At 36.1% G+C, this 26,803-nt stretch overlaps 1 protein-coding gene across 1 annotated transcript in view; it reads right to left on the bottom strand.

Annotated features, from left to right (window-relative positions):
* Cbl (E3 ubiquitin-protein ligase CBL) overlaps positions 1-26,803 on the bottom strand; it is a 111,485-nt gene that overhangs the window by 70,804 nt on the left and 13,878 nt on the right. Inside the window, exons 3-4 of the mRNA XM_089090806.1 lie at positions 13,137-13,274; positions 12,046-12,302 (exon numbers count right to left, since the gene is read on the bottom strand). Coding sequence (XP_088946932.1) covers positions 12,046-12,302; positions 13,137-13,274 — 395 coding nt within the window. The remainder of the gene's footprint in view (positions 1-12,045; positions 12,303-13,136; positions 13,275-26,803) is intronic.

Raw genomic sequence — 26,803 nt, 5'->3', positions numbered from 1 at the left:
TATTAAAAGAATAAGGATAAGGACACTGCAAAGTCATTAAAGACACACAGAACGTCGAATCGACAGGTAGTAAGCCTGTCGCTCAGCCTTCTGTAGCGGGAATTGAACATCTGTCCCGTGTTGCTAAACAGAGCATAAATCTGCTGTGCTACCACTCGGTAAGAGGCAGCTATGCTAGCAATATAAGTGACAATGTTTGATCTATAATAAAAATCTTATCTTTTCGTATGTCCTACTTTCTATATACCCAACTTTACGAACTCTGCTCTCCGTTGGGTTTTTTTTTTTTTTTTTTTTTTTTTTTTTTGTGGATTATACAAAACAGTAAATCAGTAAAAACAGCAACCAGTTCAAAATAATATTACCCGTTACAATAGACTAGAGAAATTATTTTCGATGCGGATTTTCAATGGGATTTAAATCCCAAGTCAAAAAGTTTCTCCTCAGTCGAGAAGCAGGGTGAGAGCAGGTTCTTGTGACTATTATGTATATGACTAATTTTTTATTTAATGTTTCTGTCTTTTGACTATGTAACTTAATTAATCAATTGAGCACTTGTACACAGGTCATTTGGCCCTCTAGTAGTGGATGTTTATTTCATTGTATTATTACTTTTGTGTACTGTAGAAAATAAAGGTATTAATCAGAAAAAAAAAACAGCAATCATTCTCTCTTAAAAACAGATCCAAACGAAACCTTTGTTTCTCATTCTCAACAAAGATTTTCAAATTTGTTCCTGGTACTATCCTTACTAGAGGTGTCATTTTCTGCTATTGGATGGCCAAAACTTTTTGAGACTTACGGCCTGGTAGAAGAAGAAGACAAGAACTTATTAGAAGAGCTGCTAGACCCATTTCCTAACATTTTTAGCTATTAGAACGCTGCCAAGGTAAATGGACGACTTTGTCAATTTTTGACAAATTATAACAATTTTGGGAACAATGCTTTAAGACCATTCAGACCAAAGTAAAAAAAGAAAAAGAAAGACGTTCGGTAACTGTGTTGTCAAATAAAGAATACGGAAATTTGGTATACGTGCTTAGGAAAATATTAATAATTAAGAATATAACTGATATTTACTATGCATGTTACCTAGAAAAAATTTTTAAGAAAAAACTACTATAAGGAAAATCTTTATTTTCAAAGACACTTCATAATGCAATTTTTTTCTAGATATAAAGTCTAAATTTAAAGAAAAGGACAATTTTAGTTTCGGTATTTAAAAAGCACACATTTATTTACTGTGTAAACGATTCAGTTTTTGTAATTTCTCTGAAAATTAATAATTTTACATATCCTTAAAAAAAACAATAACTGTAACTTTTAAATTTCCAAACCTTGAATAAAACTACATTTCTAAATTCCGCTGTAAGCCAGCTTTTTCAAATAAGTAAAAAAACAACAGGTAGTAAAAATTTTGCATATTTTTTTTCAAAAGACTTCCACTTAAAATATTTTGACCACCGCTGCCACAATTATAGGCCCTTACTCACAGATACCTCCTGTTTCCCTCACAGATCCCTACTGAAGGCCCAAAATATCAAAATGTGTGCTCGCGTGGTAACAATTTTTCTTTTCTTTTCTTTTCAAATTCGTCTCTGGTTTAAAGATACATATATAGCTGTAATCTTAATGGAGTAGTTCAAAGAGATGACCGGAGACCTTTAAATGACGTCAATCAATTGAAGCCGTAGTCATTGAAGTTGTCTATGGTTTCCCAGGCTATTCTTTTAGAACAGTTATTCCATAGGGATTCATTTCCGTTGAATATACACTACATCTAAATCGACGATTTAAAGAAGGATAAATAGCTTAGCGACTGACGTATTATGAGTCTTAAAAGGAGAAAAAAAAAGAATAATGGACTCTTTCAGGAGAGACAACACTGTACCTATTCATAAGAAACCTAGCCTCATCTTATTGAAATTTTTGCTAAAATTTTTTGTTTATAGTGCCATTAATTACTTAAATAGACAGCAGGGAGCTAGCAAGGACATAGGTCAGCCCATATAACCGACAAAAATCATCCAGAGACAAAATTACTTTACAAATACCCAAAGCCAGGAAACATTTGACATTAGCAATGCACCAGCATGTTCAGACAGTTTGACGACACAAAACTATTCAGTCGTTAGAAAAACGGTCAGTTTTTTCAGTCATTGGCCAAAGTGTCATTGTTTTATTTCTTTCTGTCATTGGACAAAGTGTCTATTTTTTTTCTGTCATCGGACAAGTGCCACTCCTTTTTTTGTCATTAAAAGAAAATTTAAAGTGTAATGGTTGTTTTTTTTTTACATCCAGGAAAGTGCCATCGTTTTCCCTGTCATCGCAAAATGCTTGACCACTTTTTATCTGTAATCAGACAAACTACCGTAGTTTTTTTTTCAAAAAATCTCATTGTTTTTATACTATGTAATGAATAATAGCCAATTTGCCAGTTACAGATATGGCTACCAAGGATGATCAAATTCGTAGGAGATTCCAACTGACTATTATAATCTACTCATATTTCAATAATTACGAATTTTTGCAATAATACAAACGAAAACAATCCAGGAATGATAAAAGCCATATAAAACTGAACCAAACATGGATGCTCAAATATATATTGGCGGAGGCATAATCTTGACGATCACAAGGGGGGCGAGGGTTACCACAGCTAGAAATTGAATGATATGTTTTTTTTTTATTTTTTAAAAACCAAAAAATGTCCCCTCTCAGATATTTGAAAATAATCTTTTACACTTTTAACTCACAAAATTAAAAACCAGGGCTAAAAGGGATGATCAAATTCGTAGGAGATTCCACGTGACTAATGTAATTTACTCATATTTCAACAATTACCAATTTTTGCAATAATACAAACGAAAACAGAATCCAGGAATGATAAAAGCCATATGAAACTGAACCAAACATGGATGCTCGAACATTTATTGGCAGAGGCATAATTTTAACGATCACAAGCGGGGCTAGGGTTACCACAGCTAGAAATTGAATGATATGTTTTTTTTCATTTTTTAAAAAACCAAAAAAAAACAATATTTGAAAATAATCTTTTACACTTTTAACTCAAAAAATTTAAAAAATATGTGGCCCTGTTCAAATATTTCCGTGAATTGACGACACTGAAGGGTCTTATAAGAATTCTGGAAGGGTTGGATCCGACCATCTTCTCTTCTGTGTCTTCCTGAGTCATATTCACACACTGTTGAAACAAATGATTAGCGTGCGCAAAAGATTTACACCCAGGAAAGAGCTAAAACAAAAAAAAAAGTTTTCGTCGAATTTTAGAGTTCTATAACGTATTGCAGCCTAACCGTCTTTCTTCAGTTTATATTCTACTAATTTATCTTCCACTCGTCACCAAGTGTCGTTGCAAGGGGTGTCACTGTTTTTGTGGTCATCAGACAAAGTGCCAGCATCTTTTCTGTCATTACAAAAAATTCCAGTGTTTTATTTTAGCATTGGCATAAATTTAAAAAAAGAAAAATGGCGAGAAGCCCCCTTAAACATTACAGTTCTATAGCCTATTACAATGTGACCACTTTCTCGTCGTTTTCTGGGTGATCTAATACATTTTCTCGTCATCGCTAAAAGAATTTCATTACTTTTTCTGTCATAACAAAAAGTTTCATTGTTTTATTTTAGCATTGGCATAAATTAAAAAAAAGAAAAATGGCGAGAAGCCCCCTTAAACATTACAGTTCTATAGCCTATTACAATGTGACCACTTTCTCGTCGTTTTCTGGGTAATCTAATACATTTTCTCGTCATCACTAAAAGAATTTCATTACTTTTTCTGTCATAACAAAAAGTTTCATTGTTTTATTTTAGCATTGGCATAAATTTAAAAAAAAGAAAAATGGCGAGAAGTCCCCCTTAAACATTACAGTTCTATAATTCTTAGAACTGTTGTTCAAGTCAAGTGACGTTAAGTTTGCTATATAGAGCTTTTGGACAAGGCGGTTCTAATAGTGTACTTCTTGTTTGATCTGACTCTAATTTTAGGAGTTAGAGGTTAATTTAGTTTTTACTATGGGACGTGATCGTCTCTTACTAGGTATCAGCATAAAAATCCAATTCTTTTGAGGTATCTATTGATATTAAAATTCAATTTTTTTAGAGTTTCAGTTACTATAGAGACGAGTCGCTCTTACTATACAGATCGTTACCACGAACTGTCTGATTATGATGATTTTTTAAGGAATATGATTAAAATAATCATGTATATAAAATGATTCCTTTTACTACTTCATTTATTATAGGCTAAAGTTCGTTCCTTAATGGGTCCCAATTTATAATGAACTGTATCGATCCTTTATGTATTAATTTCCTTTAAAATGAGTTATTTGAACAACTCTCTACGATGTTCCAGTGCCAAGCTATCTATGGAATATAGAGTTTTAATATAACTTTACCACGAACTGTTTGATTGCTTCAAACATCAAGTATCTTTTTAATTTCCTTCAAAATGAGCCATTGAACAACTCTCTACGATGCTCCAGTACCAAGCTATCAGTGGAAAAGAAAGAAGAAAGAAAACAAGATGCCGTTTAGGCAGAATGCTGTAGTAGTTGCCACTTTTCTTTATTTTCAAGCAATATAGTTCCCTTGCTGTTCAAGCCAAATGACAGAAAGTTTCCTATACAGAGGTTTCAGACATGGTGGTTCTAATAGTGTACTTTTTGCTTTGATCTGACTTTTTTATTAGGAGTTATGGGTTTTTATATTTCTTAACATTGGACGTGATCGTCTCTTACTAGATTACTAGCTACCGCTGCAACCCGGAAAATGTTTTTTGCAAAAAAAAAAAAACAGTTTAATGAAATTTCAAAAATGGCTAAAACCTGGCGTCAGAACGAAATAAAAAGTACAAAATTGGAATCGCCATGGCCAAAAACCTCATACAGTAAACTTAAGAGTGGCCTGGCTTGTAAACAAGGAAAAACACCTTTTCGCATAGGCTTTTTCGCATGCGTAGCACTGATGTCCTCTTTTTGTTCACTGCTAGCGGGGCACTGGAATATCATAGTGTTGGAACCCTTGGTCCCAGTTTTTTCAGATAAATGTCCCTCCCAGATTCATTTCTTTTGGCCCCTTAATTATTTTCCTTTCTTAAGTAATAAATATTAATTTTCCAATTATTTTTTGACGCCATTTTGGGTCCTCTTAACTGCGTACGTGCTTAATAGACCACGAGGGAAAGAATTGCGCAGTTAGGGAGGTCGGCCAGTAAATTAGCAAGTCCAAGGATTGGCTGGAAAGATTCATTACCACCCTAGTATCCCCCGCCGCGTGCTGCGGCTAGCGGGCTGGGAGGAAAAGTCCCTTTTTTAGTCAGTTCTTTTTATACAGCGTGATTGTTAATACAGTAAGATTTTTCTTTGTACTCTTTTAATTTTTCAGCTTAGGTCGAATCTAAAAGAGTTGGTTAGAAAACCTTATCGGTAAACTTTGGCTTTAAATGTGGCTATAGACCATCCGATCACGTTAGTATACGGAACCGTTGGAGTAACCGCGGAAATCCCACTAATTTGGGGCCAAAGAGGGATCTTCCCCCTCCAGTAAGTGGCATAGCAACTCTTTGCGCCATTTTTGCCTTTAAAAGTGGTGACCCCGCATAATAAACCTCCAATGAGTGGTGGCAGCGAGTTAAGGTCCTATCAGTAAATCTGATAATAAAAGAATTCCGCGCTTTCGAAGAGACGATTAATTTGGCCTACACAGTAGTCTATTGTGGTGACATATAAAAAGACAAAATTACGCATTTAATTAATAAAATTATGAAAGTCTATAATTGGCTTTGGGCCTTGTTAGACAAAAATAAAAAAGAATAACGTGAAATTAATGAGTTGAGTTTACAGTGGGGGAATCTCCGTATTTAAAAGTATTACAGGGTTTAATGACAGATAAGAAAACGTTGAAAGTTGGGTTATTATTTGAGTGAATTGCCGGACTTAGAGATAATCTTCAGTGACGAAGGTTATAAGAGTATTGAGGACGGCAAATTAGGAGAATTTGTCAGTTTGAGCGCATATTGGACAAGGAAGGTGGGAGGCACCTGTCCTATTGAGTAATCTGCCCAGGAGGAGATTATATTTGGAATACGAGCATCCAGGGAGGATACGTGATTTGTTTTACAGGGTAGTTCCCCTGTTTGAGTTTAGTCCAGCTAATTCACTAGTGGAATATTCACGTGGTTTTTCTGATTATTTTCTCGTCCAACCCCTGTTAATTCGTTTTTTGGAGATATAATTCACTCGCGTAAAACTGCTTGTTGTGAAAAAATTCGTTAATCACTAATGAAGTCTAGACATTCCGGTTATTTGAAAAATTGTTGAATCTCATTACACGGAGCTAATAATTCAACAATAGTAATTGCGTACCATAATTTTTGCGTGACAGTTTTTGAACTTACCAAGATTGACTAATTGAATAAGAGATAATATAATCAGAGAGAAGTATACGCGGTAAAATGAGAGGGTACGAAATAAACAAAGAAGAAATAATATATCAAAAAACAAGACGAACTCATCCCTCAGAGGCTGTGCCAAATGAAGGGGAGTTGCAGGATAGAGATAGTACAGATAGGGAACAAAGGAATTCAGAAAAGGAATTGAGAAGAAATAATGACAAACGAAATTTTGAAATTATGTCGGACAGAGATGAGATTAAAAGGGCGAGTGAAGTCCATAGAAAAAAAGAGAGAGAGAGATAGAAAATAAAGGGAGAAAGATAAGAGACAACAAATATTAAATTTCATGAAGGAAGTGAGAATAGCCAGAGAACGAGAAGACGAAAGAGATAGAAAAGAAACGGAGCAAAGAGAGAAGGAAGAAAGAATAGCCAGAGAAAAAAGGAAGAGGCTGATAGGATAGCCAGAGGAAAAAAGGAAGAGGCTGATAGAATAGCCAGAGAACGAAAAAAGGAGAATGATAAAATAGCTAGAGAGAAAGAAGAAAGATATCACCAAGAGTTTAAAAGAACCATGATAGGTCTAATAGAAGCCCGCTGGGGAATTCCAGAAAGTGAGATTTTATCACAACTAACTTCTAGGCTGTCAGATAGCCATAATAATTTGTCAAAAAATCAATCGCTAGAAAATGAAAATTACCAAACACTAAACACTTTTACGAGAAAATACAATACTTCGTTAACTACGGGGGGAGATGAACCGCCCATAAAACAACTGATAAGGCTGTGCCTCCCTGCTGAAAGAATGAAATACTTGATACGTGGGTTCAAAATGGCGATAATCCACAAAGAGGTGTGGAGATAAATAGAAAGGAAAGTATTGGAAATGAGACGCGCGAAATTAATTTTTCAGGAAAATTTGCAAATAATAGTAAACTTGAGAACATTTTTAATGAATATGAGACGCGAACAAGTACAGGCCAAAATGAAACACCGATTGTACCAGAGAAAAAGGAGACGAAATTTATCGTACGCGCTTGTCCTCATAAAATTTGATAAATTTTTGTAGAATATGAAAAACCAAATGTCGGAGTACAGTTCCCATTTGATGACGAGATAATTGTTTCTGAGGTAAGAATAAAAAAAAGTAAAAGAGCGAGAAAAGATATTAAACGGAGATACAATGAAGAAAGACAGTCGAAGATGGACACTAGAGTCCAATTCAGATTTCATGACGATTTATTTAATGCTACTACAAAACAAAAGAAAACTAAGAGAGAGAAAAGAGATATTAAACGGAGCTACAATGAAATTATTCAGTCAAAGATAGTGGACACTGGAGTCCAAATTAGATATAACGGTGATTTATTATTTTGTGCAAATGATAGAATTGAGAACAGTAGAGAAGAAAAGAGGAATGTAAAGAAGAGAAGAAATTTTGAGACTCAGCCTGCAGTGGCGAAAAACAAAAAAAAATGTTGGATGGGCTGTGCCTTGAAGACATAGATAATAAGGGTGAAAATGAGGTCCTAGGCCCATGGGGAATAAAAGAAGATGGTTACAAAAGAGAGATAAATGACCTACAACGGGTTGGGGGAAAGTTGGGAGACATTGAATGTCGAGTCGGATTGGAAAAATTTGGAAACGAATCTGAAATTAGTATTATCAATAGAAAAGATATATCGATCCTTTATGAGGGGGAGGAATCCCTTGGGGAAGATTCCCTGCGGGAAGTCGTAAAAGATAGCCATTTTCCTCAATGCACAACTGGCGGACAAGTTGTGATCCCTTTACCGAGATTTTGCCTTTCTGATCTGGAGTCCTTGGGGGATACTCTCTCCCAGTCACTTCATACTTCACCCAAACCCTTGTCCAGCAACCCTATTCATAGCTGTTATTCTTCATGGGAATCGACAATTATTTCCGGCAAATTGTATTCAGTGAGAGATGTATCCAAATTTCATTTTCAATTAGCTTCAACGCATCAACGCATATTAATTATCCTAGGGGAGAGAACCCAGAAAAATGGCGATTTATGGTTCACTCAAAATTTTACTTCATTCCCAGTATCCCTGTCGTTGTCACAGGCCTTTGCATTTTCGGCCTTAGATTATTTGAAATAATGCCAAGGGGCAATTTACTTTTTGATCGAGATTTGTGGTTGTTTCCACAGATGGAAATTAAGATGCTAGTCCAGCCAATTTTTCACGATGGCTGGCATCATCACATGTGCCAGAAATTGATTCTCTGCTCCTCTCAAATGTAAATTCGTGAGAGCAAGAAAATTTTTGTTTTTGATTATGCTGTGCACAATGAATTTCTACGAGAGCCGAGGGCGACATCCTGCAATTATTTCCAACGAAGGAGGAAGAGAAACTACTGAAACATGAGGAAAACTTCATAGTACCCCACACTACTCGGCAAGGAAGAAACCCTCGCACGGCAGGAGCTCTAAGGAAGAAATAAACCTGGAAGACCTGGAAGACCAGAGGAAGATGACAAAGAAATTTAGTGTTTATTTTAATTTGATTTTGTTTCTGAATTTCCAGCCAATCCAACGGGGATGTGGGCCATTTATCTTAGGAGTGAGGAGTTGGAATCCATCGTCCCAGTTTTTTCAGACAAATGTCCCTCCACGATGCATTTCTTTCAGTCCCTTTATTATTTTTCTTCCGTAAGTATTAAATATTAATTTTCCAATTATTTTTTGACTGCATTTTTTGTCCTTTTATCTGCGTACGTGCTTAATAGACAACGAGGTAAATAATTGCGCAGTTAGGGAGGTCGGCCAGTAAATTAGCAAGTTCAAGGATTGGCTGGAAAGATTCATTACCACCCTAGTAATCCCCGCCACGTGCTGCGGCTAGCGGGCTGGGAGGAACAGTCCCTTTTTTAGTCAGTTCTTTTTATACCGCGTGATTGTTAATACAGTAAGATTTTTCTATGTACTCTATTAACTTTTCAGCTTAGGTCGAATCTAAAAGAGTTAGTTAGAAATCTTATCGGTAAACTTTGGTTTTAAATGTGGCCATAGACCATCCGATCACGTTGGTATATACGGAACCGTTGGAGTAACCGCGGAAATCCCACTAATTTGGGGCCAAAGAGGGATCTTACCTCTCCAGTAAGTGGCATAGCAACTCTTTGCGCCATTTTTGCCTTTAAAAGTGGTGACCCCCGCACGATAAACCTCCAATAAGTGGTGCCAGCGGTACTTACACTCCAATACATAGAGAACTGTTTAAGGGCTCATTTGAAAGGAATATTAGACAAAAATGGCACCCAGGGACGATTAAAGCATTTTTTTTTGTTGTTTTCAGTGTAATTTATGTTTGAAACTTGTTTACCCCCGAGAAAACAAGAAGATATAGAAAAATGTACATTAAATGAAAAAGGAGAAATTATAATTTGGTAAAGACAACGCTCCTGGTAGCAATTGCCCACCCCCCCCCGGGAAATTTACTGGGAAACGTAATGATGCCAAACCCCCCACCTTTCCCCCTTAAGTGCAAGCAACCATGTGAATGTAACATTACTTTAACATAAGACTGGAAGGGGATCACTTGGAGCCCCCAACCCCTGCATATGTGCTGAAGCGGGAGGGGGAGGGAACATACCTGGTAGCCCTCACTCCCTTCCAAGAAAGGAAAGGGTGTATAAAATAATCAAAAATTTTCAAGAACTTTTTGGTAAAACATTTTGTTTAAACCTTATCTTCCTCCTCCCTCCCTCGTTAAAATTCTTTTTGGGCTCTTCACCCTCTTAAAGCCGTTTTTACGGCTGATCATGCCAGTAACTATTTTTTTTAACGACGAACTTCCTTACGGTTAGTTTTCATATGTGAAATTATGCAGCCGAAAACTTTTTCTGACTTTTCAAAGCCAAAAGACCGAACATCCTAAATCAGATTGCAATGAGGTGTCAAATTAAAACTTTAAATATTTGTGATGTCTTGAAAGTTCACCAAATATGATGCCTTCTTGTGTTATCTTGGTCTTTTGTAGAGGGGGGGGGGGGGTGACACCTGGTCTGTTCTCATGACTTCTGAAAATTTAAAAACTGTTATTATTTGGACGTATTTCTCCGGAATGCTGCTCCTTACTTTCAGTTTAAAAAACTTGCTCTTTTTATATTTAATTTCAGACCGTTTTCAAATAATACCGGTAAATATGGCTCCCCCTCCGTGACAACTCCCTTTCCCTTACAAGACACTCCTCCGTGTAGTTCCTCCCCATAAAATACACTCCTCCTCCCCTCCGTAAAATTTCTTGCAGAAGATTCAGCCAGAAAAATTCTCCTTAGCATACTTTTATTTAAAAAAACTGTTTTAAAAAGTTCTAATCGTTTTTCCAATCACTTAAGAAACCCCCCCCTCCTTGGAAATTATTTCCCGGAAATCCAAACATGCTGAAAATCTCCCCGGAACATCTCCACGGGCAAAATTGAGTAGGCAACGAGAAAGTAAGACAAATAAAAAGAATTTTGTATAGGAATTCTGTCAAATCCCCCCAGTGTAAAACTTCCCCTGGAAAGCTGACACTTTGGCAATAACCGGAAAATCTATGACAGAAAAAGCGGTGGTGCAATACTATAGAATCATGTGCCGGTAATAGCAGCAGACAAAAGGAATCCTAGGAGGATTCAGCTACTAATTAGGCTCAGCATTGCCCAGTAAAAGACCAAGTTAAGCAAGACAAGTAAAAAGTATAAAAGCTTGTTTACACTACCATAAAAGCTAGTATAACATGAGTGACGTCCTTAGGTTTTAGACACAGATTTAGAGGCCTAACCCTTAGGGAGATCCCTGTGTTTTCTTCCAAGGATTGGGCTTCAATAAAAATACAAAAAAAAGTAAAACTTTAGGCCGTAATTCTTCAATTCTTATATCTTTCGGGCCATTTTTTTGTAAAAGAAATGGGGGGGGGGGGCTGAGTACATGAAAATAACGATTTAAGCTTACGTTAAGCAATTTAAATGACAAGTTATCAATTTTAAATCATCTTTATGCGCAACATGGCTTTACTATTACAGGTGAAGTGGTGCCATAGACCCCAGCAGTGCGTTCAAACGTCGTACCTGGAGCTCTAACCCTGTCAGATAACGGGAGTCATATAATATCAGTTCTTTTAAAAACGACTAAGAGACTTTAGTTGGGTCATCAGTAATTATTATCAGGAATAATAATTACACTAGGTAGTAATATTTTGAATATTTTTTTCTCTTCCTTCTTTTTATCTTTAGTTTACGCTAGTTCTCGAATGGATTTGCTTTTCTTTTCTTTTTTATGATAAATTATGTAATGTGAATATTGAAGGGTAAGCAGAGATTCAGTTGCTTTCATGTGAGTAGGTTCCTTATGTGTTATTAATTCAATTTTTTACCTACGAACAATAGAATCGAGTCATATATATGACATATTATATATATACACACACATGTATATATATATATATATATATATATATATATATATATATATATATATATATATATATATACATATATATATATATTATGTGTATATATCATTTCTAGAACTATTCGTATATTATGAAAACCTTATGAATGAAGAAGGGCCCAGTACCCTAGTTGCTATACCTAGCTTAACACAGTCATTTTGACAAGTCTTACCTATCACCAAATGAGGTGCGCCAGAAGTCCGCCGCATCACTTTTGGTAATTCTGAACTGATCACCGGCATATTGTCCATTTGGAAAGAGAGCTCTCAGCTCAGCCAACATATGACTAAAAACTAAACTGAGCTTCATCAGGTTTCTTCTAAAATGGGAAGAGGGATCCCAAAGTTGTTCTTTCCCCTCTTTGAAAAGTCTTACAGCTTGCTTGCATTTCCTTCCCAAATTGTCAATAAATAACACGAAGTAGTCAATCTAAAAAGATAATAACATTAGTGAATAGAAAAAATAAGTCATATCCCATTATGAAAAGCGTTGTTTTTTTCATATATGTGTTTGTTTGTAGTTATTATCCAAAGGAATTCTATCCAAAAGAATATATCTATCTACTATAATAAATAATAATGTGTGAATCGATTCAAAAGATTACGTCTCGATGCAAAACATTTGTCAAATAATATTATTATCACAATTTAAGATGAAGCGATTTTTTTTAGCTCTACGAACTGTTTGATTTAGTAGTTTACAATATCTTGAGTACCGACAATGTCGTATCCAAAGGGGGCGTGGGGTCTGGGTTTGAGCATTCCCTCATCCAAAATTTTTATCCGACTCATAAAAACTTAACAAAAATGCAGCTGAACAAATTTTTGAACCACTTTTTAAAGTTTCTTGAACCCCTCTCCCCCCGAAAAAAAAACGCTGCATACACCCTTGAGTACCGGCTCCTCTTTTACTTTCTTCTTCTACCCTTTATATCAAAATCTATCTTTGAAGCGTCAACTTGACTGTGTCATTACAGGCAAACGTCATAATTAGCTAAGAAATACACCTTTCGCAAAATGAACGTTAATTAGCAGGAAAATTCTAATTTGATATTAACTAACAAGTGAATGCTTCGCACAAGCAGATATAACGCCCCTAATTACAAAATCCTTATATTGTAGGGAGAAAGTAAAAAGGAAGATATAAAAAAAAAATATTGCATAATGAAACAGTTTTTTGTACCTACCAATGTTTTGCCAAATCAGGAAAACTCCTGATTTTCTAGAACAAGAAAGAAAAGAAGAAAAAAGTTTCAATTCTCACTCTCTTAAGCGCCTCCGGATTAGACTCGTAGCTTTGAAAGATCAGTTTCAAATGTTGATACGTATCTGGGAGGATGTCTAAAATATAAGGTGGAGAATTCTTCAGGTTTAACTTTGGATGTTGGCAGTGCCGCACCACCTAGAAGAATAAAAAATAAAAAAATAAAAATGAGAAAAATTACATTTGTGATTCTGTAGGAGACAAAAAGATTCAAGTCATCGAAGAATAAGACTGGTGCTTTAATAGTTTAATTGACATATATAATATTGCACAAAAATAATAATAGAAACCATTCTAGCATAGAGTAAGTAAGCTGAGTTTGTCGTATTATTGCTATCAAGCTCTACGCCACACTTGCGACGGCAGAACGCACAGCTTGCACAGTTAAATATAACGTTACACAAGAATTGAATCAAGTTCTATATTTGCGTTACGTTAGAGCGTAGACATCAAGATTGTGTTATTTGGATCATTTATAATGGACATTTTGGAGGAAAGATTGGCTAACTTAGCGTAAGAGTGACGTGGATTGTAAGAAAAATTCATGGAGTTCAATCTGCACTATTTGTAATGAGGAGCTCAGCAATGTCACTGGTAAAAATTGGTTCCAAAATTAATCTATCTTGTAATTTACTCTTAGCCACGAGTTTTTCACAGAATCAGAGAGTACCTAAAATTTTTCAACTAGGCTATAAGAAGCACAAGCAAAGTTAGTTCATCTGTTTGTTCAAATAGTTGACGAATTGAATCCCTAATTTAACTGTGGAAATGAATATGTATCAAAACCGTATTATTCAAGAAATAAAATTTTACTTAATGTGATGAAAACTTAATAGAAGAAACCGAAAAGGAATATATGCACCGTGTCCAGCATGAATGCTTCTTGCGTGGATGTGAAAGACTTCTGCCAACGCATCGCACCGACGGATTGATGTGAAAGAGGCTTAAAGCTAAGCTTCGGAAACATCCCGCGATCGAAACGACCGTAGATTATTTGAGATCAAGGTTCCGAGCCAGCTGATGCCTTTCCCAATGCCTTTTTTCTTTTAACTAGTCTATATTCAACAATGCAACCCTGGCTAACTGTTTTATCATCAGTAAAAATAGTTTTAAAGCAAAAAGAAGTTGCCCATTTTTAGGAAATTTTAGGTTGAATATAAATTTGGAAATCAGTTGAAATCAAAATTTCAATATTTATAATTAACATAGTTTTGAATGTTTCTAGTTCTGTTGAATAATGCTGAAGTGTAAGTGATGCTGGATCTTCCTAATTTAACGACTCAATTTTACGCGTGGATAAGTTAAGGGTTATTGTCCGGGGTAAATTTTCACCAGGATTGAATTGTCTAGAGGATATTTCCATGGGGAGGGGGATTTTTTCCGCCAGATTACCTGGCGTTATTTAAAACGATCAGAAATTAAACGGAAAAAGCAGATTTTTTCAGCTCAAAGTAAGGAGCAACATTAAAGTTTAAAACGGACAAAAATTATTACGTATATGGGGGGGTTTTTCCCCTCAAGATCTTGCTCTTTACGCTAAAGTTTAAATTTTATCCCAATGCTTTAAAAATTTATTTTTAACCCTTATCCAACCCTTATCCTGAAAGATAAGGGTCGTTTAATTAGAACAATAAGTAACTTTTTTATAAATGCGGAAAAACTTTAGCGTAAAGAACGAGGTTTTGAGAAGGAGAAACCCCCCTCATATACGTAATAATTCCTGTTAGTTTTAAATTTTAATGTAGCTCCTTACTTTGAGCTGAAAAAAACTTGTTTTTTTATTTAATAACAAAACAAAAAAGCATGTACAATTTCAATTGACGTGTACATTTCAAGCCTTAAAAAAATAGCAAGCAGAAAGTAAAAATGATTTTTAGAGGCTTAGATGGGACTCAGAATCTCAAATGGGTTTTCCTTATAAAAAATTCCTCACGAGGTTAAATATCAGTCAGCCTCAAAGCCTCACTGGATGAATATAGTTTTCTGTAGTCTATCCCATATTTACATATATATACATATATATATATATATATATATATATATATATATATATATATATGTACGGTTTTGATATATATATATATATATATATATATATATATATATATATATATATATATATATATATATATATATATATATATATATATATATATATATATATATATATATATATATATATATATATACATATATACATATAGGCATTGTAATTTTTTAAAATCTCTAATGACAGTTCTTTATTGCGGCATTATTTGCCGTAAAACATAAACTATGTTTTCAGGTACTTGTAGTCACCGCATTATCCTATATGTTGTTTACGATAATTTAAAAAATATTCTTAACAATTTTACACAACCCTCAAATTATATACTTCCAACAAAAAGGTGCAGGCAAAGGAGAGATGTAAAAATGGAGTTCTCTACAGGAAACTACATCCATGTAGTGTTGGTTTGACGCTGACTTATATTTAACCTCATGAGGAGTCCCATCTAAGCCTCCAAAAATCATTTCTACTTTCTGCTTGCTATTTTTCTAGACTTGAAATGTACACGTCAATTGAAATTGTACATGTTTCTTTGTTTTGTTATTAGATTTCACAAGTAAAGTTTTTCTATCTTCTTTAGAAATGAAAGATTAATCCTTTATAAATAGGGGTAATTATGATCTTATAAACATCTGCAAATCCTTTCCTTTAAGCATATTCTTAAGTTGCCTTAGGTATAATGTTTTCAGTAAATACTTGCCATTGTGTATTCGATGAGCAATCCTTTAAGTACATGATATTATTATGCCAATATGATTTTTGAAAAAGGGGAAGTACCTAACGATTTTAGGAAAACCTTAATTAAGCCACTTTATGAGAAAGGTGATAAAAGTGAGTGTGGTAATTATCGAGGCATTAGTCTGGTCTTTGTTGGTAGCAAATTACTTAGTAACATGATACTTTTTAGACTGAGAGATGCCGTAGACAATGTTTTAAGAGAAGAGCAGTGCGGTTTTAGAAAAGGTAGAGGATGTGTCGACCAAATTTTCACTCTTAGGCTAATAATAACAAAGGGGTATGGGATGGCCTTCTCTGTTGATATTTGGAGTGTTAGAGCTCTTTTCTTGTACGCAGGGCATAATGATTTATTTGTAGATTCATGTGGGCCTTTGCAATTGATGCATGTAGGCTGAGTGTTGTTGCAAGTTGTCAGCTCTTTAGGATGGAAAGCTTTACAACTACTACACTCTCGGAGAATTCCATTGCATTTGGTTGTCGCGTGTCCCAGTTTGTGACACTTCTGACACTGGATAGGCTTAGGTTCGTATTCCTTGTGTGGTTTGATTTGCCCAAATAGGAATAATTTTTCTGGGATATTAATTTTTTCCTTCAGTGTGAATAAGAAGGATCTACTAGTTTTTAGGCCATTAGAGTTAGGTTTGCCAAGTTGGGTATTATCCTCAACTGGGATTGTGTTTCCAGCCCTATCTGAGAGCCCTTCTTTTAACTCCTGAGTGGATATCTCTGGGGGAACATTATAAACTACTATTTTTGTTGGTGATTGTTTTGGGTTCCAATTAGATGCAATAATTGGGGTATTCAGAAGGGATTTTAGGTTAATTATTGTATCTGCTGATTTCTGATCTTCTACAGCGATTAGCAGAGATCCATCACTGTTAATATTAAGAGAGAACATTGATTTTAGCAATTTAAAAATTGCAACTCTTATTACAGTGATCATTTTTATTTCAAAGGGGGTAGAAGGAGTAATTTTAAGGTAAATTCCTAAGTTTTTGGAGGGAGGATCTTGGGCAGGGAGAGGGGAAATGCTTTTGATTGGGGAGATTTTTTTCTTTTTTTAGTGTTTCTACAGAGGACCTCTTGAAACCCATTATCATCATTTATGGTTACATTAGCCCCTACACTTATCATTGTCCTATTCTCCGAATTGGAGCTATCATTTGAACTTTGGGATAGTGTGCTTGACCAGCCAAGATGAGTATATTTCACTTTGTCATTTTCACTGTAATTTGATTTGGGATCTGGGGGAACTTTTTTTTGGAAGACTTCTAAACATTGCCTATTGGAAAAAGCTTAAAAAAAAAAAAAAAAAAAAAAAAATAAAACAAAAAGGGAAAAGAGAATGATATCAAACCGTCTGCACTATACTATGGGGAGGAGAAACACCACAGTATAGCCCTGAGGATGAGTTGAGCAGGATTGGTTTGGTACAACTGCTGATTAGAAGCAATAATAATTCACAAGAAAATGTATTTTAATTTTCTTACAAGGTTGCTGTTGTTGTTGATCAACAGCTAAGAGAGTAATCATCAAACTTAATTGTTCTTTTTCTTCTTTTTTATGGGTTGATGCCCGAACAGCCCGGACACTTTGTTTCAGGTCTCCGTTCTACAACAATGGGGGGCATTTCTGGAGTGATCGAGAAACCTATTAGAGATTAAAGTCTTATCAAATGAAAGAATGCTAAGGAGGTTTTTCAGGCTGAATCATCCGCAAGCAATTTTACAGGGAGGGGGGTGCAGTTTACGTTGGATGAAATTTCCACTTAGGAGTTTTTCGTGAGGCAGACTGGTACATTTTATAGAGGTTGAGCCATATTTATTCCATTATATTATTTATCCTAGACTATTCCATATATGAAGAGTTGCCCCCTTCTCAATACCTTGCTCTTTACGCTAAAGTTTGACTGTTTGTCCCAACTTTTTAAGAGCGTCTACTGGAACACGGGGCTGTTTAATTAGAATAGAAAGTTTTTTTTAGAAAGTGCTAACAGATTTAGCGTAAAGAGCAAGGTACTGAGGAAACCCTTCGTATATGGAATAAGTATGCCAAAACTAATATGCAAATTTTGTTTTATTCTTTCATGTACGGTGAGCCAAATTCGAACCTGCATTAGTTGAAAAATGTTCAGATATTAAATACAAAAAAAAAGTTTGTTTTTTTTTTACTGAAAGTAAGGAGCGACCTTAAAACTTAAAACGAAAAGAAATTATTCCATATATGAATGGGGCTGTTTACTGTTTTAAAAAGTAGAGTTGTGACAAAGAGTCAAACTTTAGCGTACAGAGTGATGTCCTGATGAGGGGACAGGCCCTTTCATATACGGAATAATTTCTGTTTGTTTTAAGTTTTAATGTCGCTCCTTAGTTTCAGTTAAAAGAAACTTGTTTTTTATTTAGTATGAGAAGAGAATGGCAAGGGTTTCATTGATATTTTTGCTAAGCTTTTTCCTCGATAGGTTTGAGATAAAAAGTTTGATGATGACAAAAAATTTCGTTATGATAAACTAACGCGTTAATCCTCAGTTGAGTTGTGAAATTTCCTTTTTTAACCAGAAAATAAACAAACTACTAACGTGATGCTAATTTCGCTGAACAAACCGTGATAAAGTTACAGGAAATGATATAGAAAGAATGAAAAGATTTGTGACACTTTGGAAGAGAAGGAAGATTTATTTTGCAAGGACGAATTAGAACCAGCGCTAAAAGGACTAAAAAAATAATCCCTCGCGTGCTGATAGTGTAGTAAATGAATTTTTTTTTTAATATGGCAGTTGTGAAGTTACAGAAAATTTACAGAAGATTATGAATATGATTTTCTAAAAGGGGAAGTACCTAGGGATTTTAGGAAAACTTTAATTAAACCCGTCTATAAGAAAGGTGATAAGAGTGAGTGTGGTAAATTATGAGGCATTAGCTCGGTTTCTGTAGGGCAGCTTTGACAGAAGAACGGTGTGGTTTTAGGAAGATGAGAGGATCCGTCAACAAAATTTTCACGCTTAGATTGATAATTGGTTATAAGACCCCTTTAGTCCTTAGCTTCATATATTATGAACAAGAGTTAGACTCAGAGCTTTAGTGAAAGCCCTATCCTTGTTAGACATACCAAATAAATGTAATAAAGCGATTAGTGATATGTACGAGAATAATATTACTGCGGTTAATGTAGGAAATGAGGTTAGTAGCTGGTTTCGCATTGAATTGAAACCAGGGTTGTGTTCTATCCCCATTTACATGGCTCGTTTTGATGGAATTTTTTCTAGGGAACGCGGCAAAGGCTATGGGAGAACACGGAATCCTAGTCAAAATCTTAGAAAAATGAATTATTTTTTGGATGTTATGAGAGCTCAGGGCGCAAGAATAGGCGTGCAAATTAATGTTAAGAATGGGTATAGGCGTTTCCCTCCATCCAAAAAATTGCCCGCGGAAAATTCCCCATGGAAATCCTCTCCCCATATATTCCCCCTGAATAATTTCAGATAATCATTAGAAAGGGAAATTGTAAGTTCTAGTCACCTGTTTCAGTCAGAGGCAATGCTATGGCGGTGCCTAAAGTAAAGAACCATAAGGGTTCAATGTATTATTATTTATTTATTCCCAGAGGCTCTTCATATGGAAGGGGTGGTCGTATAAACTTCGGAAGGGGTTCACTTGATTGCAAATTGAAAGTTCTAGCGCCCTTTTAAGAGTCAAAAGTTATTCAAAGAAAAAGTTTTTCAAAGAAAAGTAAAGAAATCCATTAAACAAAAAATGAGCGAAAAAAAAAATCAAATAATTCACCAAGCGTGAAACTACCACAAATCAGCATCGATAAATAAATGAAACCCAAAACGAACAGAAATTACAATAAATAACCGAGTCAAACTCAAAACGAGCAGAAATTAACATAAGTTGGGCCCAAAACCCCTATGCCTTCCCAACACCAGAACAAATTTGCACTTTACTGAAAAAAATATAAATGTTTTTACTTTTATTACTTTAATAAATCAAATAATATTAACATTTTGATTACTAAATATCAGTATAAGTATATTAAACTGACAATGCAAATTTATTTGTATTTTATCAGTAAAGTGAAAATTATGTTCTGGCCTTGGGAAGGCGTAGGGGTTTTGCGCCCTACTTATGTTAATTTCTGCTCGTTTTGAGTTTGACTCGGTTATCTACTTTAATTTCTGTTCGTTTTAGGTTTCATTTATTTATCGATGCGGATTTGTGGTAGTTTCACGCTTGGTAGATTATTTGATTTTATTTTTGCTTATTTTTTGTTTAATGGAGTTCTTTACTTTTCTTTGAAAAAACTTATTTTGTGGGAAAAGTTTTTTTAATTAATTTCTGTTCGTCTTATATTGACATAGTCTTTTCAGGGAAAAAGAAAATAATACTTTGTATCTTTTCGCTTTTTTTAATACTTTATATAGTTTGGCCTGCTATTTTTTATGCTGCAGAAAAATTTTCAGCAATTTTTTAAAATATACACCCTTTTAAAAATCTGGACACAAATAGTAGTGTTTAATTTAGTTTCATACCTCCTCTAGTTGATCTGAAATGGAAAACTTGATACCATTCGCAAAAAAATCTGTTTACTTTCTTTGATTAATTAAAAAAAACTTTTTCCACAAATAAGTTAAATGAAACCCAAAACGCACAGAATTTACAATAAATAACCGAGTCAAGCTCAAAACGAGCAGAAATTAACATAAGTTGGGCTCAAAACCCCTATGCCTTCCCAAGGCCAGAACAAAATTTGCACGTTATTAAAAAAAATATAAATGTTTTTACTTTTATAACTTTAATAAATCAAATAATATTAACATTTTCTTTAAAAACATTTTCTATATAACAACTCTATCTATAAAAACCTTATTTACCCCCAGGACATAACTTACAACCTTTGCCCTTGGAGCTCTAGGGGGTTTGTCATCCTTAAATACATAATTTACAGAACTGTCAACTACGTTGAAAAAAATGCCTACCTCTAAACTTTGATTGAATGTTTTTGGGGAAATGATGGGCGTGAGAGGTGGCTTATTACTCTCCACTCACTTTTGACTATTAAAAAGGGCAATTTCAATTTCCAAACAAATGTGCCCTTTTTGAAATTTCTACAACAGCTTTCTATATAAATTTTATATACCCCCAGGGCATAACTTACAACCCTTATACCGAGCGCTCTGAGGGGGTTATTACCCTAAGAGACAAATTTTCTCGAACCTTCAACTACATTGAACAAAATGAATATCACAAAACTTTGCTTAGAAGTGTAGTTGGGAAAACGGTGAGCGTGAGAGAGGTGTTAATTGCTCTCCGATCACTTTCAACTATTAAAAAGGCACTAGCCCTTTCAATTTCCAATTGAATGAGCCCTTTTGAAGTTTCTACAACGCTTTCAATAAAACCTTATATGCCCCCAGGGCATAACTTACAACCCTTGCCCAAAGGGGTGTGGGGAGGGGAGGGGTTGTCATCCTTAAAGACCTAATTTCCGAAACTTTCAACTACGTTGAACAAAATGGATATCTAAAAATTTTGATTGGATGTGTTTGGGGAAAAGGTGGGCTTGAGAGGGGGTTAATTACTCTCCACTCACTTTCGATTATTAAAAAGGACAATTTCAATTCCCAAACAAATGAGCTCTTTTTGAAATTTTTAAAACAACTTTCTATATAAACCTTATATGCCCCAGGGCATAACTTACAACCCTTGCACTGAGGGCTCTGAGGGGGTTATCATCCTAAAAGACCTAATTTCCAGAACTTTCGACTACGTAGAACAAAATGGCTATCTCAAAATTTTGATTGGATGTGTTTGGGGAAAAGGTGGGCGTGAGAGGGGGGTTAGTTGCCCTCAAATCACTTTCGACTATTAAAAAGAGCACTAGCCCTTTGAGCTTCCAATCGAATGAGGCCTTTATCAAGTTTCTACGACAAAGATTTGAATAAAAACCTTATAACTTATAACCCTTGCCCTGAAGACTGTGGGGGAGTGTCCTGCTCAAAGGTATAATTTCCCGAACTTTAAACTGCGTGGAACAAAATGGCAATCTCAAAATTTTGATTAGATGTTTGGAAAAATGGTGGGTGTGGAAGGGGTGTTAGTTGCCTTCCAATCACTTTTGACTATTAAAAAGGGCACTAGCCATTTCAATTTCCAATCGAATGAGCCCTTTTAGAACTTTCTACGACAACTTCTTCGGTACAAAGTGCCCTGCTCTAAAGGAAAAAAATAATAAATAATACATTGTGCCAACATCGTTCTTATATGCCCTCAGGGCATAACTTTAAACCCTTGCCCCGAGGGATGTGGGGGAGTGTCCTCAAAAAAGATATTTTCTATCTAGAAATCAACTACGCTGAACAAAACGGTTATCTCAAAATTTTGATTTGATGTGTTTGGGGGAATGATGGGCGTGGGGGGGGGGTTGGGGCTAGTTGCCCTCTAATCATTTTCGACTATTAAAAAGGGCACTAGCCCATTGTATGTCCAATCAAATGAGCCTTTTTTGAAGTTTCTACTACAACGCTTTCTATAAGAAACCTTATATGCCCTCAGGGCATAACTTAAAACCCTTCCGCTGAAGGTTGCGGGGGAGTGTTCTCCTCAAAAACATAATTTCTATCTGTAAATCAACTACGCTGAACAAAATTTCTAACTCAAAATTTTGATTGGATGTGTTTCGGGAAATGGTGGGCGTGGAAGGGGCGTTATTTGCCTTCCAATCACGTTCGACTATTAAAAAGGGCACAAGCCACTTTAATTTCCAACTGAATGAGCCCTTTTCGAAGTTTCTACGACAACTTCTTTGATACTAAGTGCCCAGCTCTAAAGAAAAAAATAATAAATAATACGTTGTGCCAACATCGTTATTATATGCCCTCAGGGCATAACTTGAAACCCTTTACCTGAGGGTTTTGGGGGAGTGTGCTCTTCAAAAACATATTTTCTACCTAGAAAGCAACTATGTTGAACAAATGGCTATCTAAAAATTTTAATTGAATGTGTTTGGGGGAATGATGGGCGTAGGGGGGGGGGGGGACTAGTTACCCTCCAATCACTTTCGACTATTAAAAAGGGCATTAGCTCTTTGAATTTCCAATCGAATGGGCCGTTTTTGAAGTTTCTATGACAACGTCTTAATAGAAACCTTATATGCCCGCAGGGCATAACTTACAACCCTTGCCCTGAAGGCTGTGGGGGAGTGTCCTCCTCAAAAACATAATTTCTATCTGGAACTCAACTACGCTGAACATCATGGCTATCTCAAAATTTTGATTGGATGTGTTTCGGGAAATGGTGGGCGTGGAAGGGGTGCTAGTTGCCTTCCGATCACTTTTGACTATTAAAAAGGGGACAAGCCACTCCATTTTCCAATTGAATGATCCCTTTTCGAAGTTTCTACGACAACTTCTTCGATACAAAGTGCCCTGCTCTAAAGGAAAAAAAATAATAAATAATACATTGTGCCAACATCGTTCTTATATGCCCTCAGGGCATAACTTAAAACCCTTGCCCCAAGGATTGTGGGGGAGTGTCCTCCTCGAAAATATATTTTCTATCTGGAAATCAACTACGCTGAACAAAATATCTATCTCAAAATTTTGATTGGATGTGTTTGGGGGAATGATGGGCGGGGGGGGGGGGACTAGTTACCCTTCAATCACTTTCGACTATTAGAAAGGGCACTAGCCACTCCAATTTCCAATCGAATGAGCCCTTTTCGAAGTTTCTACGACAACTCCTTCGATACAAAGCGCCCAGGTATGGAAAAAAACGATACATTGAGCCAACATCGTCCTTTACTTAGGCAGCGCTATGGCGCTGCCTATGATAGCTTGGATACACTTACGCTATTTTGATTTAGTTAAATTCTAAGAGCAGAAGTAACCCCGAAAGTTTGACCATAATAGCCTCAGTCGTTCTTGGCATATTACCGAGATGCCTTATTGGGATTTAGTATTAACACAGTGCATTTTGATTTAATCTTAAGGCAACATTTTGTTTTTAAACATATTGGGCAATTGGGTGGGTGGGCGTGGGAGGGGGATTAGTTGCCCTCCAATCACTTTCGATTATTAAAAAGGGCATCAGCCCTTTTTATTTTCAATCGATTGAGCCCTTTTCGAAGTATCGAAGTTCCCATGACAACTCCTTCGATACAAAGTACCCTGGTTTAAACAAAAAAAACAAAGAAAACAAACATTGTACCCACATCGATCTTTACTATAAGAATATCGAGCCTTCTGATCAATTTCACCTATTAAAAAGGGCACAATGCCTTTCAACATCCAATCAAATGAACCATTTTTGAAATGACAACGCTTTCTAAAAACACCTTATATGCGCCCATGGTATAAATTACAACCCTTACCCTACGGGCTGTTAGGGTGGTTGTCATCCTCTAAGCAGAATTTTCAACTATGTTAAACAAAATGGATATCTCAAAATTTTGATTGGATGTGTTTGAGGAAATGGTGGGCGTGAGAGGAGCGTTAGTCGCTCTCCAATCACTTTCAACTATTAAAAATGGCACATGCCCTTTCAATTTCCAATCAAATGAGCCCTTTTGAAGTTTCTACGACAACACTTTCAATAAAAACCTTATATGCCCCCAGAACATAACTTACAACCCCTGCCCTGAGGGCTGGGGATGTCATTCTCAAAAATCTAATTTCCAGACTACGTTGATCAAAATGGCTATCTCTAAACTTTGATTGAATGATTTTGGGGAAATGGTGGGCGTGAGATGGGGTTAATTACTCTCCACTCACTTTCGACTATCAAAAAGGGCAATTTCAATTTCCAATCAAATGAGCCCTTTTTGAAATTTCTAAAAACAACTTTCTACAAAACCTTATATGCCCCCAGGGCATAAATTACAACCCTTGCACTGAGGGCTGTCAGGGGGTTATCATCCTAAAAGACCTAATTTCCAGAACTTTCAACTACGTTGAAAAAAATGGATATCTCAATTTTTTTTGGAGTGTTTGAGAAAATGGTGGGCGTGAGAGGGGCGTTAGTGGCTCTCCAATCACTTTCAACTATTAAAAAAGGCACTAGCCCTTTCAATTTCCTATTGAATGAGCCCTTTTGAAGTTTCTATGACAACGCGTTCAATAAAAACCTTATATGCCTCCAGGGCATAACTTACAACACTTGCCCTGAGGGATGTGGTGGGGGGAGGTTGTCATACTTAAAGACTTAATTTCCAAAACTTTCAACTATGTTGAATAAAATGGCTATCTAAAAATTTTGATTGGATGTGTTTGGGGAAAAGGTTAGTTGCCCTCAAATCACTTCCGACTATTAACCAATCCAATGAGCCCCCTCCAAAGTTTATATGACCATGCTTTCTATAGAAGCTTCATATGGCCTAGGGGCACAACTTAAAACCCTTGCCCTGAGGGCTGTAGGGATTTTTTATCCAAAGACATGATTACCAGACTTTTTCAAATACGCTGAACAAAATGGCTATCTCAAAATTTTGATTGGAAGTGTTTGGAGAAATGATGGGCGTGGGGGGGCGGGGTCTTTTGCCCTCTGATCACTTTCGACTAATAAAAAAGGCACTAGTCCTCTCAATATTCAATCAAATGAGCCCTTTTTGAAGTTTCTTATATTGGACGTGTTTGGGGAAAAGGTGGGCGTCAGAGGGGGGGGGGGGGGTTAGTTGCCCTCCAATCACTTTCGACTATTAAAATAAGCTTTAGCCTTTTGCATTTCCAATCAAATGAGTGCTTTTTGAAAAACCTTACATGCCCTAAGGGCATAACTTACGACCCTTGTCCTGAGAGCTATGGGAGGGGAGGGGTTTCCATCCTCAAAGACATAATTTCCAGACCTTTCAATTCCATTGAACAAAATGGCCGTACCAAAATGTTGATTGGAAATGTTTGGGGAAATTATGGGCGTGGGGGATGACTCCCCCTCCAATTACTTTTGACTATTAAAAAGGGCAATAGCCCTTTCAATTTCAGCTCAAATGAGCCCTTTTTGAAGTTTATATGACAATGCTTTCTATAAAAACCTTATATGCCCCCAGGGCATAATTTACAACCTTAGCCCTGAGGGCTGTGGGGGGGGTTGTCATCTTCAAAGACATAATTTCAGGACCCCCCAACTACATTTAACAAAATGGCTATATCAAAATGTTGATCGGAACTGTATGGGGAAATGATGGGGGGAGGGGGGCGGGTCACCCTCTGATCGCTTTGGCTATTTATAAGGGCACTAGCCCTCTCAATTCCCAATTGGATGAGCCCTTTTTTCAATCTTTGCCCAGGGGAATGGGGGGGGGGGGTTGTCATCCTCAAAGACATAATATCTGGACCCTTAAACTACATTGAACAGAATGGCTATCTTAAAATTTTGATTGGATGTGTTCGGGGAAATGGTGGGCGTGAGAGGGGGGTTAGTTGCCCTCCAGTCCCTTTAGACTACTAAAATGGGCACTAGCCTTTTCAACTTCCAATCAAATGAGCCCTTTTTGAAGTTTCTACAACAACACTTAGGCTACTATAAAAACCTTGTATGCCCAAGGAGCATAACTTACAACCCTTGCCTTGCCCTGTGGGGGGGGGGGGTGCCATCTTCAAAGACCTAACTTCCAGAACTTTCAACAACGTCGAACAAAATGGCTATTTCAAGATTTTGATTGGATGTGTTTGGGGAAATGGTGGGCGTGAGAGGAGGGTTAGTTGCCCTCCAATCCCTTTTGACTGTTAAAAAGGGCACTAGCCATTTAAATTTCCAATTGAATGAGCCCTTTTTGAAGTTTCTGTGACAACGCTTTCTATAAAAAAAAACCTATATGCCCCCAGGGCACGACTTACAACCCTTGCCCTGAAGGCTGTGGGGGGAGTGTCATCCTCAAAGACATAATT

This window comes from Artemia sp. Qi Xiang Cuo, chromosome 6 (assembly GCF_049724085.1).
Source record: "Artemia sp. Qi Xiang Cuo chromosome 6, ASM4972408v1, whole genome shotgun sequence".
In the NCBI taxonomy this organism is placed as follows: Eukaryota; Metazoa; Arthropoda; class Branchiopoda; order Anostraca; family Artemiidae; genus Artemia; species Artemia sp. Qi Xiang Cuo.
Note: the sequence above shows the minus strand (reverse complement) of the source record. Positions and strands in the feature narration are given on the sequence as shown.